The sequence below is a fragment of the Vicugna pacos genome, chromosome 4 (genome assembly GCF_048564905.1).
Source record: "Vicugna pacos chromosome 4, VicPac4, whole genome shotgun sequence".
In the NCBI taxonomy this organism is placed as follows: Eukaryota; Metazoa; Chordata; class Mammalia; order Artiodactyla; family Camelidae; genus Vicugna; species Vicugna pacos.
The window spans coordinates 60,000,717-60,016,165 of NC_132990.1; the positions used below are offsets into that span (position 1 = coordinate 60,000,717).

The following is a 15,449-nucleotide window of genomic DNA, read 5'->3' on the forward strand; positions in this document are numbered from 1 at the left end:
TTCAGTTGAGCCAAAGGCAACTGGCTAACAAGCCTAGGATGTCATGCTCAAAAGAATTCCCCCCGCTGGGCCCAACTGATGTCCCAAGATGGAGCGTCCACCATGCATGTCTACTCTCATTTCTTCCTTCTCTCCTTATCTCACCAAGAATTCATGTAGAGTTCTTAACCCTCTTTATTTGAATCCTACTGTCCTCAACACTCCCTTCACTATTTTGAAGAAATCTCCCTTGGCCGTTACTCTGTCTCAATGTCCTCAAAAATGTTATGCAAATAAAGCTTCATCATGTCCACTGTACGGAAAAACATCAATAGAACCTAAAGTATTTGAGAAGAGAAATCAAGTCCTGATGGAGTAAGAAAAACTCACATGGTTACACACTAGCTGTAAATTAATATCAATATCCCACTGCATATGTGTTCACTGTATACAATTCCCCTTAAATTGACTATTTAGCAGATTATGTGTGCTTCTTTTCCGTTTTGGTGTTTTCAAAATGTATGATTTTTCAAAAGTACTCCTGTACTGCTTTGGAAATATCCTTTGATAAAGGCAATCACATTTGACTATTATATTCAACATTCCATTTTCTGAAACAGGGGTGAGGAAACAGATAAACAGACCTGTCTATCTTCATAGAATTCATTCTTCCTTGTGTGTATATGCTCTATATCATAAAATCCCAAGGCATAATACTGAAAGACTTTGAGCAGTTCTCAGACCAACACAAAATTCTTATTAAAAGCGTCTGCATATTTTGAGTAAATAAGACATTAAAAGCTGCTGTGTGTTCAGAACTATCTTCACTAAAAACATAACTGAGAATTAACACTTTGTTTCAATGAAGTAAAAAAGATGTGTGGCAAATCTAAACAGAAAGGAGAAAGCTGAAAAAGAACACTGAATGTCATCCAAACTGCATCTGAACACTATGGCAAGACTGAGTAACAGAACAGTAGGGCAAAATTTGCTCCTTGACCAAAGGACAAAATGTAAGGACTCAGAGTGGGAGGGCATAGCTCAGTGGTAGTGCTTAGCAGGCACAAGGTCCTAGGTTCAACCCTCAGCACCTCCATTAAAATAAGTAAATAAATCTAATGACCACCTCCAAAAAAAAAAAAGAAAAAAAATTTTAATGTTAATGATGCAAAAAAAAGGGAAAAGCAGTGTGTACTCAGAGATGCACAAAGCAATACTAAAATTATGACATATCCTCCCAACGAATAACATGTAGCAACTAAAAATGATGGAGATCTATATTTATTCAATTGGGGAAAGGTTACATTACGTGAAAAGGCAAAAAATATTTATACATGCAACATTTATATATCATTTATATATATCCTGTTCCTGAAAGAGTGATCTCAAATTGATAAACTTTCCTCCATCTTAAATCCTGCTCCACTCTCCTTGATCAGGCACCCTCAAAATCTAACCCCACGTTTCTTCCAGCTCTTGCTGGAACATGCTAACTAAATCCTATAGCTCCTTTGAGGTCATGTTCCTTTTTTGCCCTTCAGGCCCAGCACATCTCCTAATGGGTAATAACTTAACCCTAGGCAGATCTGATGAGGACAAAGAATAGAGGCTCTTACATCATCTTCAAGCAAGAAAGGCATTCTAGCCAAAGGAAACAAAAACCCTATGTCAAAGAGCCATCTGCACCCCCATGTTCATAGCAATATTATTATAATAACCAAGAGATGGAAGCAACCAGTGTCCACTAACGGATGAATGGATAAAGAAGTTATGGTACAAAAGGAACATTCAAAGAATAAAAATAACTCTTGGAAATTAAAAATATGATCAAAACCAGGAAAAACTCAACAAGAAACTTAGAAGACAAAGTTAAGAAATCCTATCTTCCAGAGGATAAAGCAAAAACATATAGAGAGACAAAAGATTGGAAAAGTTAAGAGTACCAATCCAGAAAAACAGACAAGAGAAAATAAAGGGAAGAAAATCATCAAAGTAATTTTTTTTAATGTCTTAGGACGTGGGTTTTAATATTACAGTGTTCCAAGTAGTACCAGCACAATGGGTGAAAGAAATCCATACCAAGGCAAAGCATCAAGAAATTTTTAAACATTCAGAATTTTACAGCCAGCCAAACCATCAAAAGAACAGATATTTTCAGACAACGTATCAAAAAAATTAGCACACATGCACCTTTTTCTGGGAAGCTACTGAAAAGCTTCCCAGAAAGCTTTTCAACAAAACAAGGCAGTAAACCAAGAAGGAGGAAGACATCAAAGCAGGAGTCAGGGAACACAACCCAACTAAGAGGCAAAAGCAACCCTCAGGCTAATTATAAAGAGAGCTCCCAAGATCACAGCTCTGTATCACGTCTAGAGAGCAGCCAGCAAAGACTGCAGCAAGTTAAAAACACCTGAAGAAAGACTTCTTCAAAAGATGAAATTAATACAATAACGTATATGAATATAGAGAGAGAAGATATACACCCTTTGGCTGGTGTTTGAGTTCAAGTTAATAAAAACAACATTAAAAAAAACTAAGCATAAAAAAGCAAGTACTTTGTAAATACTGACAGGCATACGCAGAATAGATAAACAAGATTATACTGTATAGCACCAGGAAATATATACAAGATCTTGTGGTAGCTCACAGCAAAAAAAAAATGTGACAGTGAATATACGTATGTTCATGTATAACTGAAAAATTGTGCTCTACACTGGAATTTGACACAACATTGTAAAATGACCATAGCTCAATAAAAAAATGTAAAAAAAAAAGGCAAGTACTAACTTTAGGGAACACAAATTGTTGTGCAAAAAAGGAAAAGTAATTCTAATATATGACAGTAAGTGCCCAATACATTAGAAAAAAATATACGATATTCTGCAGGGAGCTTAAAAAAAATATGGCAGATCTTTATGTATTGCCATGATGCTATTTCCAAGACACAATATTAATTTTTGAAAGCAAATTATAGAGCAGTGCAAGCAGTATAACCTTTAAATAAAACCATATACACAAAGTTATCCTAAATATTTCTACAATACTTCTACATCATACGCTAATAGTAGTGTTATTCAAAATGTGGTTTGCGGACTACCAGTATTTGCACCATCTGCGATCTCACTAGAAAAGCATATTCTTACTTCCCACCCCAAACCTACTGAACCAGAAGTTCTGTGTTGGGGCTATGGAATCAAGCCACTTGCTCTCCAGGTGATCCCCAAGCACAGTAAAGTTCGAGGACTATCATAATATTGCATGATGTTCTAATTAGAGGACTTCACTCTAGGGTTGGGGACGGGGACCCGTGTGAGTGTATTCAAAGAATTCTGCTAGAGCATTTGGCTTTAATGGTTTTTACAAGAATGTATTTCTTCATTGACTGTGCAATTTAAAAATACGATGGAAGGTAAAATAATTTTTTCAAAGATAAATATGCTTAGGAACTATTTGCGTAAAATATGACCCAGCCCTTGTTTATCGGTGTCTCTTTTGGGCTGGAATGCTGTTTTCCAGATGCAAATTCCACCCACCCAGTGCTAACCTTTGCCTGTGGCTGAAAAACAACAAACACTGGAAGGAAAATTGAAAAGAATTTTAAAGAGCTACTTAAGTTCTTCTCCTCGAAGCACAGGTGGCAGGCAACCTGACACTGGAAGTAGCTTTCCCTGGAACAGGACTGCGTGGAATAATTGCTAAAGTAGGTGGGACATTCCATCCAAAATTAACAGACATCGTGGATATAGCTCTTGCCCACATGAACTAGCCCTTGATTCGTTCTGGGCTGTATGCTACTATTAATACAGTAGTCCAAAGATCTTTCTTCCCTTACAATGGGTCAAGAGGATAAAGATACAGGCAGACCTCAGAGACATTGTGGGTCAGGTTCCAGGCCACAGCAATAAAGCCAATGTTGCAATAAAGCCAGTCATGTGAATTTTTTTGTTTCCCAGTGGATAAAAAAGTTATGTTTACACTATACTGTAGCCTATTAAGTTTGCAATAGCATTATGTCTAAAAAAAAAAAAGTATGGACCTGTGGAAAGAGCATGTTGCCTGCCATTCCAGCAAACAATGAATGGTGCCCGCAGTCAAGCAAGCCCTCAGCCACTGTAGACACCCTCCATCACCACACCCATCCCGGTGTGCCCTGAGGGAATTCAGGATGCAGAAAACCAGGAAAGAGTCTGTGCTCTGGATAGTGGCCCTAGATATATTAAGATGCATACCTAAGGAATAATTTCAGTGAGCCCAGACTCGCATTTTCCAATTCCCAAAAGCAGTAAAATCACTTAACTTGAGGTGTCTGCTTTTTTGTGATTAGCAGTAATCTTTTGATGTTTGACCACATTTTTTTTCTCCAGCAAAAACTCCTGTATATCCTGGGTCCTCCCTTACCTTTATCAGAGCAGTTCCTCAGAGCTACCTGAGAGGCTGTCCCCCGGGCTGTTAATCCTCTGTAAAATCTCCTAATAAAACTTAACTCACAGGTTTTAGGTTGTGCAGTTTTCTTCAGTTGACATACCTTAATTTAAAAACATTTAATTACTAAAAATTGCTAACCATCCTCTGATCCTTCAGGGAGTCATCATCTTTTTGCCAGCAGAGAATCTTGCCTTGACGTTGATGGTTGCCGACTGGTCAGAGTGGTGATCGCTCAGCGTTGGGGTGGCTGCAGCAATTTCTTAAAATAAACCATGATCAACTTCGCCGTATTGACTGACTTTTTCTTTCACAAACAACTTCTCTGTCACATGCAGTGCTTGTTTGATAGCATTTTACCCAGAGTAAAACTTCTTTCAAAACTGGAACCAATCCTCTCAAACTCTGCCACTGCTTTATCAGCTAAGTTTATGGAATATTCTAAATACTTTGTTGTCATTTTAACAGTCTTTACAGCGTCTTCACCAGGAGTAGATTCCATCTCAAGAAACCACTTTCTTTGCTCATCCATAAGAAGCAGCTCCTCATCCGTCACTTTTATCACAAGATTGCAGCCATTCGGTCACATCTTCAGGCTCCACTTCTCATTCTAGTTCATTTGCTATTTCCACCACACCTGCAGTCTTGATCTTCTCAAAGTCGTCCGAGGGTTGAAATCTACTTCTTCCAAACTCCTGTTCATGATGTTATTTTGACCTCTTCCCATGAATCATGAATGTTCTTATTGGCATCGAGAATAGTGAATCCCTTCCAGAAGGTTTTCAACTGATTCTGCCCACATCCATCAGAGGAATCACTACGTATGGCAGTTATAGCCTTAGGAGATGTATTTCTTATATAATAAGACTTGAAAGTCGAAATTATTTTCTGATCAGTGGGCTGCAGAATGGATGCTGTGTTAGCAGCATGAAAACAACATGAATCTCATTGTGCATCTCCAGCAGAGCTCTTGGGTGATCAGGTGCATTGTCAATTAGCATTGTCAATTTTGAAAGGAATCTTTTTTTTGGAGCAGTAGTTCTCAACATTGGGCTTCAAATATTCAGTAACCCATGTTGTAAATACATGTGCTGTCCTCCAGGCTTTGCTGTTCCATTTATAGAGCACAGGCAGAGTAGATTTAGCACAATTCTTAAGGGCCCTAGGATTTTCAAGATGGTCAGTGAGCACTGGTTTCAACTTTAAGTCACCAGCTGCATTAGCCCCTAACAAGAGTTAGCCTGTGCTTTGAAGCTTTGAAACCAGGTACTGACTTCTCCTCTCTAGCTATGAAAATCGTAGATGGTACCTTCTTGCAATAGAAGGTTGTTTCACCTACACTGAAAATCTGTTGTCTAGTGAAGTCACCTTCATTAATTACCTTGGCTACATCTTCCGGATAACTTACTGCAGCTTCTACGTGTGCACTTGCTGCTCCACTCTGCACTTTGATGTTATAGACACGGCTTCTTTCCGTAAACCTCAGGTGCCAACCTCTGCTAGCTTTCCAACTTTTCTTCTGCAGCTTTCTCACCTCTCTCAGCCTTCACAGAATTGAAGAGAGTTAGGGCCTGGCTCTGGATTACGCTTGGCTGAAAGGAATGTTGTGGCTGGTTTGATCATCTGTCTAGAACACTAAAACTTCCTCCATTTCAGCAACAAGACCGTTTCGCTTTCTTATCACTCCTGTGTTGACCGTGGCAGCACTTTTCACTTCCTTCAAGAACATTTCCTTTACGTTCGCAACTTGGCTCACCGTTTGGCACAAGGGGCACTGCTTTCAGTCTGTGCCAGCTTTTGACATGACTTCCTCAGGAAGCTTGATTGCTTCTAGCTTTTGATTTAAAGTGAGAGATATTCGAAAAAAAATTTATGGTTACCGAGGGAGGAAAATGGGGGTGGGAAGGGATAAATTGGGAGTTCGAGATTTGCAGATACTAATATATATAAAATAAATAAACAAGTTCATACTGTATAGCACAGGGAACTATATTCAGTATCTTGTAGTAACTTACGGTGAAAAAGAATATGAAAATGAATATATGTATGTTCATGTATGACTGAAGCATTGTGCTGTACACCAGAAATTGACACAACATTGTAAACTGACTATAATTCAATAAATATATATATAAAAAGATAAATAAATAAAGAGAGATATTCGAGTCTTCCTTTCACTTGAACACTTCGAGGCCACTATAAGGTTATTAATTGGCCTAATTTCAATATTGTTGTGTCTCAGGGAATAGGGAGGCCCCAGAAGAGAGGAAAAGAAGGGGGAATGGTGGCTCATGGAGCAATCAGACCACACACAACATTTATGGGTTAAGTTCACCATCTTTTAGCGGTGCAGTTCATGGTGTCTCAAAACAATTACAACAGTGATATCAAAGATCAGAGATTACCAGAACAAACATAATTATACTGAAAAAGTTTGAAATAATTATGATAATTACCAAGTTGTGACACAGAGACATGAAGTGAGCAAATGCTGTAGGAAAAAAAAAATGCCGTCCATAGACTCGTTCAACACAGGATTGCCACAAACCATCCATTTGTGAAAAACACACACTATCTGCAAAGTACAATAGAGCGAAACAATAAAGCGAGGTATGCCTGGAGAGGGAAATGTTCTGGAGGTTAATCTGGAGGCACACTGGAGGTAGGGAAACAGAAGATGAGGGAAGAATCACACTGGGAAAATCCTTCCTTGCTCAGCGAGCAGGAAAATGCATGCACCCCACTACCCAGTCCTTCTCACCCCAGGCGGGCCACCACCCCTCTGAAAAGAGCTTCCCATGGCCCCTTGGGAGGGGCAGCTGCTTGACTTAGCTCTCAGAACAAGACTAGAGCACGCCCTTGTTGACGAAATTTACCCAACCAAGACAGTCAATAGCGCCTGTCTCTCTCTCTGCGGCCCCACGGTTCTTCATCGTGACACTATTCCCACTACACCAGGACGTGTCTCAGACTAGCTCTCGCTGCCCTGAGGGAGCTGTGTTTCACTGGGCTTCATTACAGTTTAGCACCCACGTGGCTCGGCTGCCCTGGGGGCGCACACAGGTTAAATAAGGCTCCGTGGGACGCAGTCCCGTGGGTGGGCAATAGGTTCGCAGTGAACTTGGGAAAATCCAACAGAGGCTTATTAGTTTGAGAACTTTTCTTCTCAGAAAGTTTCCTAAGGGGAATCTGAAGTGTCTTCAGTGTGAAATGATTTTGAGCAACAATGAAATACTGACAGACAAGGTGGTTCAAAGTGCTCGTAAAATGCCCAAGGAACAGTATTACAGGTATTATAGTATTGCAAATACTATAAAGGTCACAGTCTCATGCCATAGTGATGGGTACTGGGCACTATACATTTGTACAAACCCATAAAATATACAATCCCAAGTGTAACAGCTTTTGGGTGACTATGATGTATCAGTGTAGGGTCATCAACAAACGTACCACTCTGGTGGGAATGTTGATGATGGTGGAGGCTATGGTGGCAGAAAGATGGATTATACAGGAAATCTCTGTACCTTCCCCTAAATTGTTCTGTAAACCTAAAACTACTCTACAAAAATAAAGTCTTAATGAAAGAAAAAAAAAGAGCCAAGGTACTCATATTAAAGAATTTACAACTAAATCGAGGACATCATAAAAGAGAACATAAAATAAAACCAAATAATTATAATAGGCACAAGACTTGAATAGACATTTCTGTAAAGAAGATACACCCATGTGCAAAAAGTATATAAAAATATGTTCAATATCACTAATCATTAGATAAATTCAAATCAAAACCACAATGAGCTGTCACCTCAGATCCACTAGGATGGTTAATACAAGAAAAACAAAAACAAAAAACACAAAATACAAGTGTTGGCGAGTATGTGGAGAAATCAAACCCTTGTGCATTGTTGGTAGGAATGTCAAATGGTGCACCTGCTATGGAAAATAGTAGGTTCCTCAAAAATTAAAAAAACAACTACTATAGGACCCAGTAATCTCACTTGTGCATATATATCCAAAAGAACTGAAAGCAGGATCTCAGAGAGCCACAGCATTATTCACAATAGCCAAGAGGTGTGGCAACCCAATGTCCATCAACGGATAAATGGATAAAGAAAATGTGGCGTATACATACAGCGGAATATTATTCAGCCTTATTTAAAAAAAAAAAAGAAATTCTCTCACACGCTACAACATGGATGAGCCTTGAGGACATCAGATTATCTGAAATAAGCCAGTCACAAAAATACACATACTGTCTGATTCCACTTCTACGACGCATCTAGTCAAACTCATAGAAACAGGAAGTAGAATCAAGGTTGTCAGGGGCTAGGAGGAAGAGAGATGGGGGAGCTGTTCAATGTGTGTAGAGTCTCAGTTTTGCAGGATGAAAAAGTTCTGGAGATGAGCTGCACAACAGTGTGACTATTCTTAACATTATGGTACTATACACGTAAAAATGGTTAATATGGTAAATTTTATGTATGTGTTTTTTCACCACAATTAAATGTTTAGTTAAAAATTAGTAATAATATTAAGTCTTTCAACCCATGAACGTGGAACATTTTTACATTTATTTAGGTCTTCTTTATTTTCTTTCAACGATTTTTACAGTTTTTAGTGTATGAGTCTTGCAACCCTTAAATCAAATTTACTCCCAAGTGTTTTATTCTTCTTGATGCTATCATAAATGAAATAGAGCCAATGTGGGGGTGCGCCAGCTGTTGATAACACCCACTTCAAATATTAATGCAAAGTGAGGAAATAACCATGGCATGCTTTCAGAGTCTCCACGTATGAACTTTGCAGTGAATCTCAACTAACCACCTGAGATCCATAAACAGACTCACTGACATACATTACAGCATCATTCTGGGTCTTTAGGAATTGGAGTAAGTTCTGCATAAATGAAAAAGAATCCACAAGCGTTTCCATTTCTCAGTACAGTGATTTTTGAAATCAAGGTATGATAGGGAAAATAATGGTCCCAAAGATGTCCACATCCGATTAGGATGCGGAGCCAGTAAATAGGCAGTGTGGCAAAGGAGAATAAAGTTGCAGATGGAATTACAGCTGTAATTAGCTAACCTTAAAACAAAGAAAGTATCTGTTTGGGCCCAACGTAATCACAAATGTCCTTCAAAGTGGAAGAAGGAGACAGAAGAGAGAGTTAGGTGTGATGACATAAGCAGGGTCATGGTGATGCAACATGAGAAAGACTCCACTCAACTTTGCTGCCTCATGAGACAGAGGAACGGGTCACGCGTTCGTCTGCTCAGGCTGCCGTAACACAATGCCACAGACTGGTGGCGTAAACAACAGAAATGTATTTCCTCACAGTTCTGGCGGCTGGAAGTCTCTGCTTCAGGTACCAAATGGTTAAGAGGACAGAGAGAAGAAAAAAAAAAAAAAACAATGAGGACTCTTCCCAAGTCAGGAAGAAACGTTCCCTTTCCTAAGGATTTTAGGTGCCTGCCCAGCCACCATCCGTCATCTGCTACTGTCACCACCGTGTTGCCTGGGAGTTTGGGCAAGAGATAATTTCTTTAAAAATCAGCAATTTTCCTTCACTCTCCATTTCTCCTTTTCAGACCATAAAAAGGGAGCATCTCTTGGAGCTCTTTCTGTCTCTCTCTCTGTCTGAACCTAGTGTGTAGGTTTGGGTTTCAGGTTGCCCTTGAGTCTAAGCCAAGAAATACTGGAGAAGGGAAAGGAAAAATACACACCATGAGTTTGCTGGTATCTTGCACTCTAGTTTCCTTCCCGGGTCTGTTTGCTGCCGTTTATTTTTCAGAGACATCACGTGACTGTTCCCTGCCTTCTGTCTAGAGCTTTCAATTGTATTCAGTGGGAGAAACAGAATGGAGTGTGCTTACTACACCTTGACCAAAACTGGAACCTGTCTTCTGGCTTTTGCCTGCTCCCTGCTTTAGCGCTTGCTCCGTTTCAATGCCCCTTTGTTGCCTCCTCCTATTTGGTGGGCTTTAAATATTAGTGTTCCTCTAATTTCACTTAGGCAATCTTCTCACTCTACACTCTTTCCCTAGTTAATGTTAACCATGTTCATGAGTTAAATTATTCCATATATGCAAATACGTCACAAGTTTATATCACCAGGCTGATCTTTCTCATTAATTCCAAATGAATATCTCCAACTGACTCCTTGATACCTCTTATATATCCCAAAATCATGGCGAATTCAACATGTCTGAATTACAACACATGGTTTACCCTTCAAGCCTCAAAGTTGGTCTTCCTCCAGTATTTGCTAAGTCAGTTAATGACATATCAGCCTCGTTTGACACTTAGAAGTCACCTTTGACATCCTCATCTCTCTCACCACAGGAACCGTCAACTACCTAATTGAATAGCCATCAAAAGTTTATTACGTGCATATCTGTATTCAACAGATGTTCACTGAGTACTTGGTCCTTCACAAAAAGTATGCACTGGATGTCTTCCTTGTGCCAGACCTCGTGCTAGGGACTGGTACACAGTGGTACACGAAGCTGATACGATCCTGGACCCAGTGAACCTACAGACTAGTGAGAGAGATATTAAACCAGTAAACCCACAAGTTATTATCAAATTTCAAACTGTGATAAATGCTTTCAATAAAAGAAGAAACATAGAACACAATACTTTCATGGAATTTGGGGTCCCCAGAACAAAGGATGTAAATGGTGGGCAATCAGATTATGAAAGTCCTTGCATGTCATCTTAAGGACCTCAAGTTGTAGGATAATAAAAAGCCACTAAGGGATTTAAATGGGGAAGTGACATGATTCACTTTTTCTAAAGCATAAATCTGGTCATGTGATCATTCATTCAGGAATAGACTCTCTGTCAGAGGTGGTTTCACCTTCTCTGTCAAATATATTCCTCTTTTTAATAATATCTGACAAAGATCCCTTACCTGAGACTCTACAAAAGTAACGACTGTAATTAGTACTGGTTAAGATGGAATCTAACCCAAATGATGCAATGGACCATTTGCCAATAATTAACTTCAGTATTGCCTGTAATAGATGAAATGCATTTATATTTATATTCGCTTGTTGTTTTTCACAGCAATTTTTTGTGACATATGGCTGTAACTACGGTAACTCCTAGTCTCTTAATCCAAGAACTGCTAGGGAGAAATCTGCCCGGCTTCCATCCCGGGTCATTTTCTGACATTAGGGTCCTCCATAACCTGTCTCGGTGACCCATGTCAATTTGCTCAGTTCCTGTGTCAAAGCCGATACACTAATTACTGAGGGTGTTCAGTCTCTGTGTCTTCAAATTCTCACGGTTCACTCTTTGAAGCAAAGATTTCAGCTATTTCTAAAACTCCAGTTAGTCCTGTTTATATTTGGTACCACACATATTAGAGCCAATTCCAGGAGCCAGTTCATTCTACTCTAATATAAAATCCAGCTGTACTTCTCTAATAAAAGCCTACTGTAAAATGTCACTTCAAAGTGATTTTGAGATTGCCAGGAAATGAATATGATAGTTGGGTTGAAAAGGTTGCGGTATCTCAGAGAAATAATTACTGCTAGATGAAAGCTTCCTGGTCAGCAATCCCTTACCATCTTAAAACCATCCACTCAGGGCTTGTTTCCATCCCTCACCATCATACGTCTCTTGGCCACAACATCTGGCACCAAATTCGTCCCCTTGTTCCATCACCAGAATTTTGCCATGTGATTATTTCAAGTGTCTCTCTACGTGGACTACACGTCCAGGAATGTGCAACAGAAGCCCTAGGTCTAAGGGAAAGATCTTCGGGTTAAACAACCCCAAACTCAATGTCTAACACTGTTTTTTAGGTCTTTCTTATTTTGAAATGTATCAAGTGCGTCAACCTTCCTCCACTCAAACCCTCTCCCCTTCCCAACTCTAGACGTGGAGGTAGACAAGCAAGAATGTGCACATGGAAGCAGAAAAAAGTGGGAGGGAAAAAAAGGAAAAGGAGATAGGGAGTAATAAATGATAATCCTAATTCTCTTTTGGAATGATAGATTTTCGCTGGAAATGATGTCTCCCAATGCATGGTCATCTCATGACCTGTATCAGAATTTCTTGGGGATCTATTATGAATGCAGATTACCAGGACCCTACCCTGCTACTGAATCAGAGTATCTGAGAGGAGGGGCCCCGAATCTGCATTTTTAAGAAGCCATATTTTCATACAAATAAAAGATTTAAAACTACTCATCTATGTATTATCTCTATAATTTCTGGATATTTATAAAGCAATATATACCTCACTGCACATGCTGTTTCTTCTTAATTTTCCCAAGTGGTACTTATTTCTCAAATAAAGCAATTCGTTGAAAGCTCATAAATTTATTAGTTTACTGAATGACTGCTGTAAACATAAAAGGTACAAAATAATAGGAATCCATGCCCTTGTGAAGTCAATCATCCAATGAAGAAAAAAGTCAGACAGGAATGAAAAAAGACCCAATCAGTGTATGGGTGGTATGCTGGCACAGAAACGGATACAATGTGTACAAGGATCTAGGTGCTTAGAAAGCAAGGTTGGCAGGTGAGAAAATTAAGTAGGCATTGGCTGCCTTACTCGGGAAGTCAAGAGTTCTAATGAGGTTTGAATGAGGAAGGGTAATTAGGGAGCCACACAGTGTGCAGCACAAGCTCTGGCGAACAAGTCCAACGGACTGAGGGTCACAGTTCTGGTTCTCCAACTGTGCGATGCTGAGTAAGCCTTTTAATTGCTCATCAATTCTGTCTTCTCGCTTGCATAACCAAGGCCAATCTCTGTTGTTTCTTTGTTCCTTTATGTTCCCATCTCATTCTGGAAAGGATTTAACGCAGAGAAAGACAGACAAGTTCCCTCCTGGCATCAACATTCACTGACTCTAAATTTATCCAACTTTCCTACTGGAGCAAATGTGTGATGACTCTAGAGCCCAAAACTTCTTACAATCATAAAACAGAAAAGACAGAAATTACCACTAAATGCAAATTGGAACCCCCTACGTCCACAGGCAATCATTCTGTGTACCCCGCTTTATCACAACTGTAAAATTACAGAGCTAAGTTTCAAGTCAGTGTTCTAAGGATGAGGACATCGTCGTGAATTTCCTGATAAAACCACAGGTACCCAGTCAGAGACCTTCCTGTGTTTAACACACGGATATTTTGCCCAGCACTTTTTTCACGGCATCTTTGACTTCCTTGTTCCTTAAACTGTAAATTATGGGGTTCAGCATAGGGGTAAGCACTCCATAGAGCAACGAGATGATTTTACCTATTTCTTGGGAGCCTGATGAAGAAGGCTTTAGGTACATGGAGAGGGCAGCCCCGTAATACAAGCTCACCACAGTCAAGTGGGCGCCACAGGTAGAAAAAGCTTTGTTTCTTCCCTCTGCTGAGCTGATTCTCAGAATAGTGGAAAGGATGAAGATGTAGGAGATGCAAATGAAGAGCATGGGGATGGGCAGAAGGAGCACGCTGACCACCAGCACGATCGTGTCCATGAGCAGTGAACTTGTGCAAGCCAACTTCAGCACTGCCAGAATTTCACATGTGAAGTGATCGATGAGATTCCCACAGAGGGGTGTCCGCAGGGCGAAGCCGGTTTCCAGCAGGGCCGTCAGAGAGCCCGTCACCCAGGAGACGGTAGCCATCTGCACACAGACCTGCCTGTTCATGACGATGGGGTACCTCAGTGGGTTGCAGATGGCCACGTAACGGTCATACGCCATCACAGCCAGGAGCACGCACTCCGTGGAACCCGTGGCAAGGGACAGGTACATCTGCACTGCACACCCAGAAAAGACAATGGTTTTCTGGGATGACAGCAAGTTCACCAGCAAAGTGGGGATAGACGCAGATGTGTAACAAATATCCATGGAAGAGAGATTTCCAAGGAACAAGTACATGGGAGTTTGAAGGCGTGACTCTAGGACAGTGATTAAAATAAGAGCGCTGTTGCCTACGAGGGTTATCAGATACATTACAAGGCTGAGGACAAAGAGAACGATCTCTAACTCTGGGTATCGAGAAAAACCCTCCAGGAAAAAAAAGCTCCAGATGGTGAGGTTTCCCCTTTGCATTTCCTTCCTTCCGTTCATTTCATTCCAGGACGCAAAGAGATGGACAAAGTATAATGCTCGTTGAGTTAGGAAAACACTTCTAAACTTATTTTCACCATTATGAACATAATCTTACCACAAGAAATCACAGGATAGTATGTCTATCGACCTAAGTGTGGGGCGGGGCAGGGGGAGGGGAACAGGTTTGATCTACATAAAAAGTTGATTCTTTCATGACAAAATTTAGAAGAGAGTGAATCTGAAAGCAAGAATAAACAAATTTAATATGTGAATCTCTGCTCATAATCCTCTGCTTGGCAGGCAGCAGGTTTTCAGTAAAGATTTGGAAGTACTGAGTGATGAAAAATACGAAAGAACACTGAATAAAGCATTGAGCACAAATTAGAAACGTCAGTCAGGTAAATGAGGATAAGAAAGTACATTTGTAAAACAGAAACCAGTAATGATCTGCACTGGAAGAAGAGGAGGCAAGTTGAAAGACAGAAATAAATGAATTTTAAACTAACACCTATGGAGTTCTGGGTCTATATGAACTCTGTCTTTCCCAGCTAACAGCTCAGAGGTCCAAACACTTGTCTCAAAAATGAGGACACTGTTTGAAGCATTGTAGATGCCCATCCTGATTATATTGAAGAGCCAGGTTACAAGTCACCCAAAATAACCCGCTTCATTTAAACATTATGACATCCATTGTACAGTTTCATTCATTATTGGGACCCACACCTTTGTAAATACGTGAACAGTTCTAAAAATTATACCCAGGCAATACTCTCGTTATACATTAAAACCCATGAAGATCCAGGAAACGCAGAAATTAAACTTCCTTTAAAAATTATTTTTAGGGTGGGAAGGGACAGATCGAGAGTTTGAAACTTGTAGATACTGACAGGCATATGCAGAATAGATAAACAAGATTATACTGTATAGCACAGGGAAATATATACAAGATCTTGTGGTAGCTCACAGTGAAAAAGAATGTGACAA

General features: G+C 39.9%; 1 protein-coding gene and 1 long non-coding RNA gene across 2 annotated transcripts in view; both read right to left on the minus strand.

Annotated features, from left to right (window-relative positions):
- Window positions 1-15,449, minus strand: part of LOC140696128 (uncharacterized) — a 47,907-nt gene that overhangs the window by 29,130 nt on the left and 3,328 nt on the right. The window lies entirely within an intron of this gene.
- On the minus strand, window positions 13,383-14,465 carry OR2K2 (olfactory receptor family 2 subfamily K member 2). Its single transcript, XM_015248313.2, has 2 exons — window positions 13,542-14,465; window positions 13,383-13,442 (listed from the first exon to the last, which is right to left on the minus strand). Exons 1-2 carry the CDS (start codon window positions 14,463-14,465, stop codon window positions 13,383-13,385), a joined length of 984 nt encoding a protein of 327 aa, XP_015103799.2.

Bases quoted from the DNA above. Each gene is read 5' to 3' on its own strand.
- OR2K2 (XM_015248313.2), bottom strand. From the start codon at position 14,465: ATGCAAAGGGGAAACCTCACCATCTGGAGCTTTTTTTTCCTGGAGGGT. The intron at 13,443-13,541 runs GTGTGTTAAACA...CTTGAAACTTAG, and splicing joins AAGTGCTGGGCAAAATATCC to CTCTGTAATTTTACAGTTGT.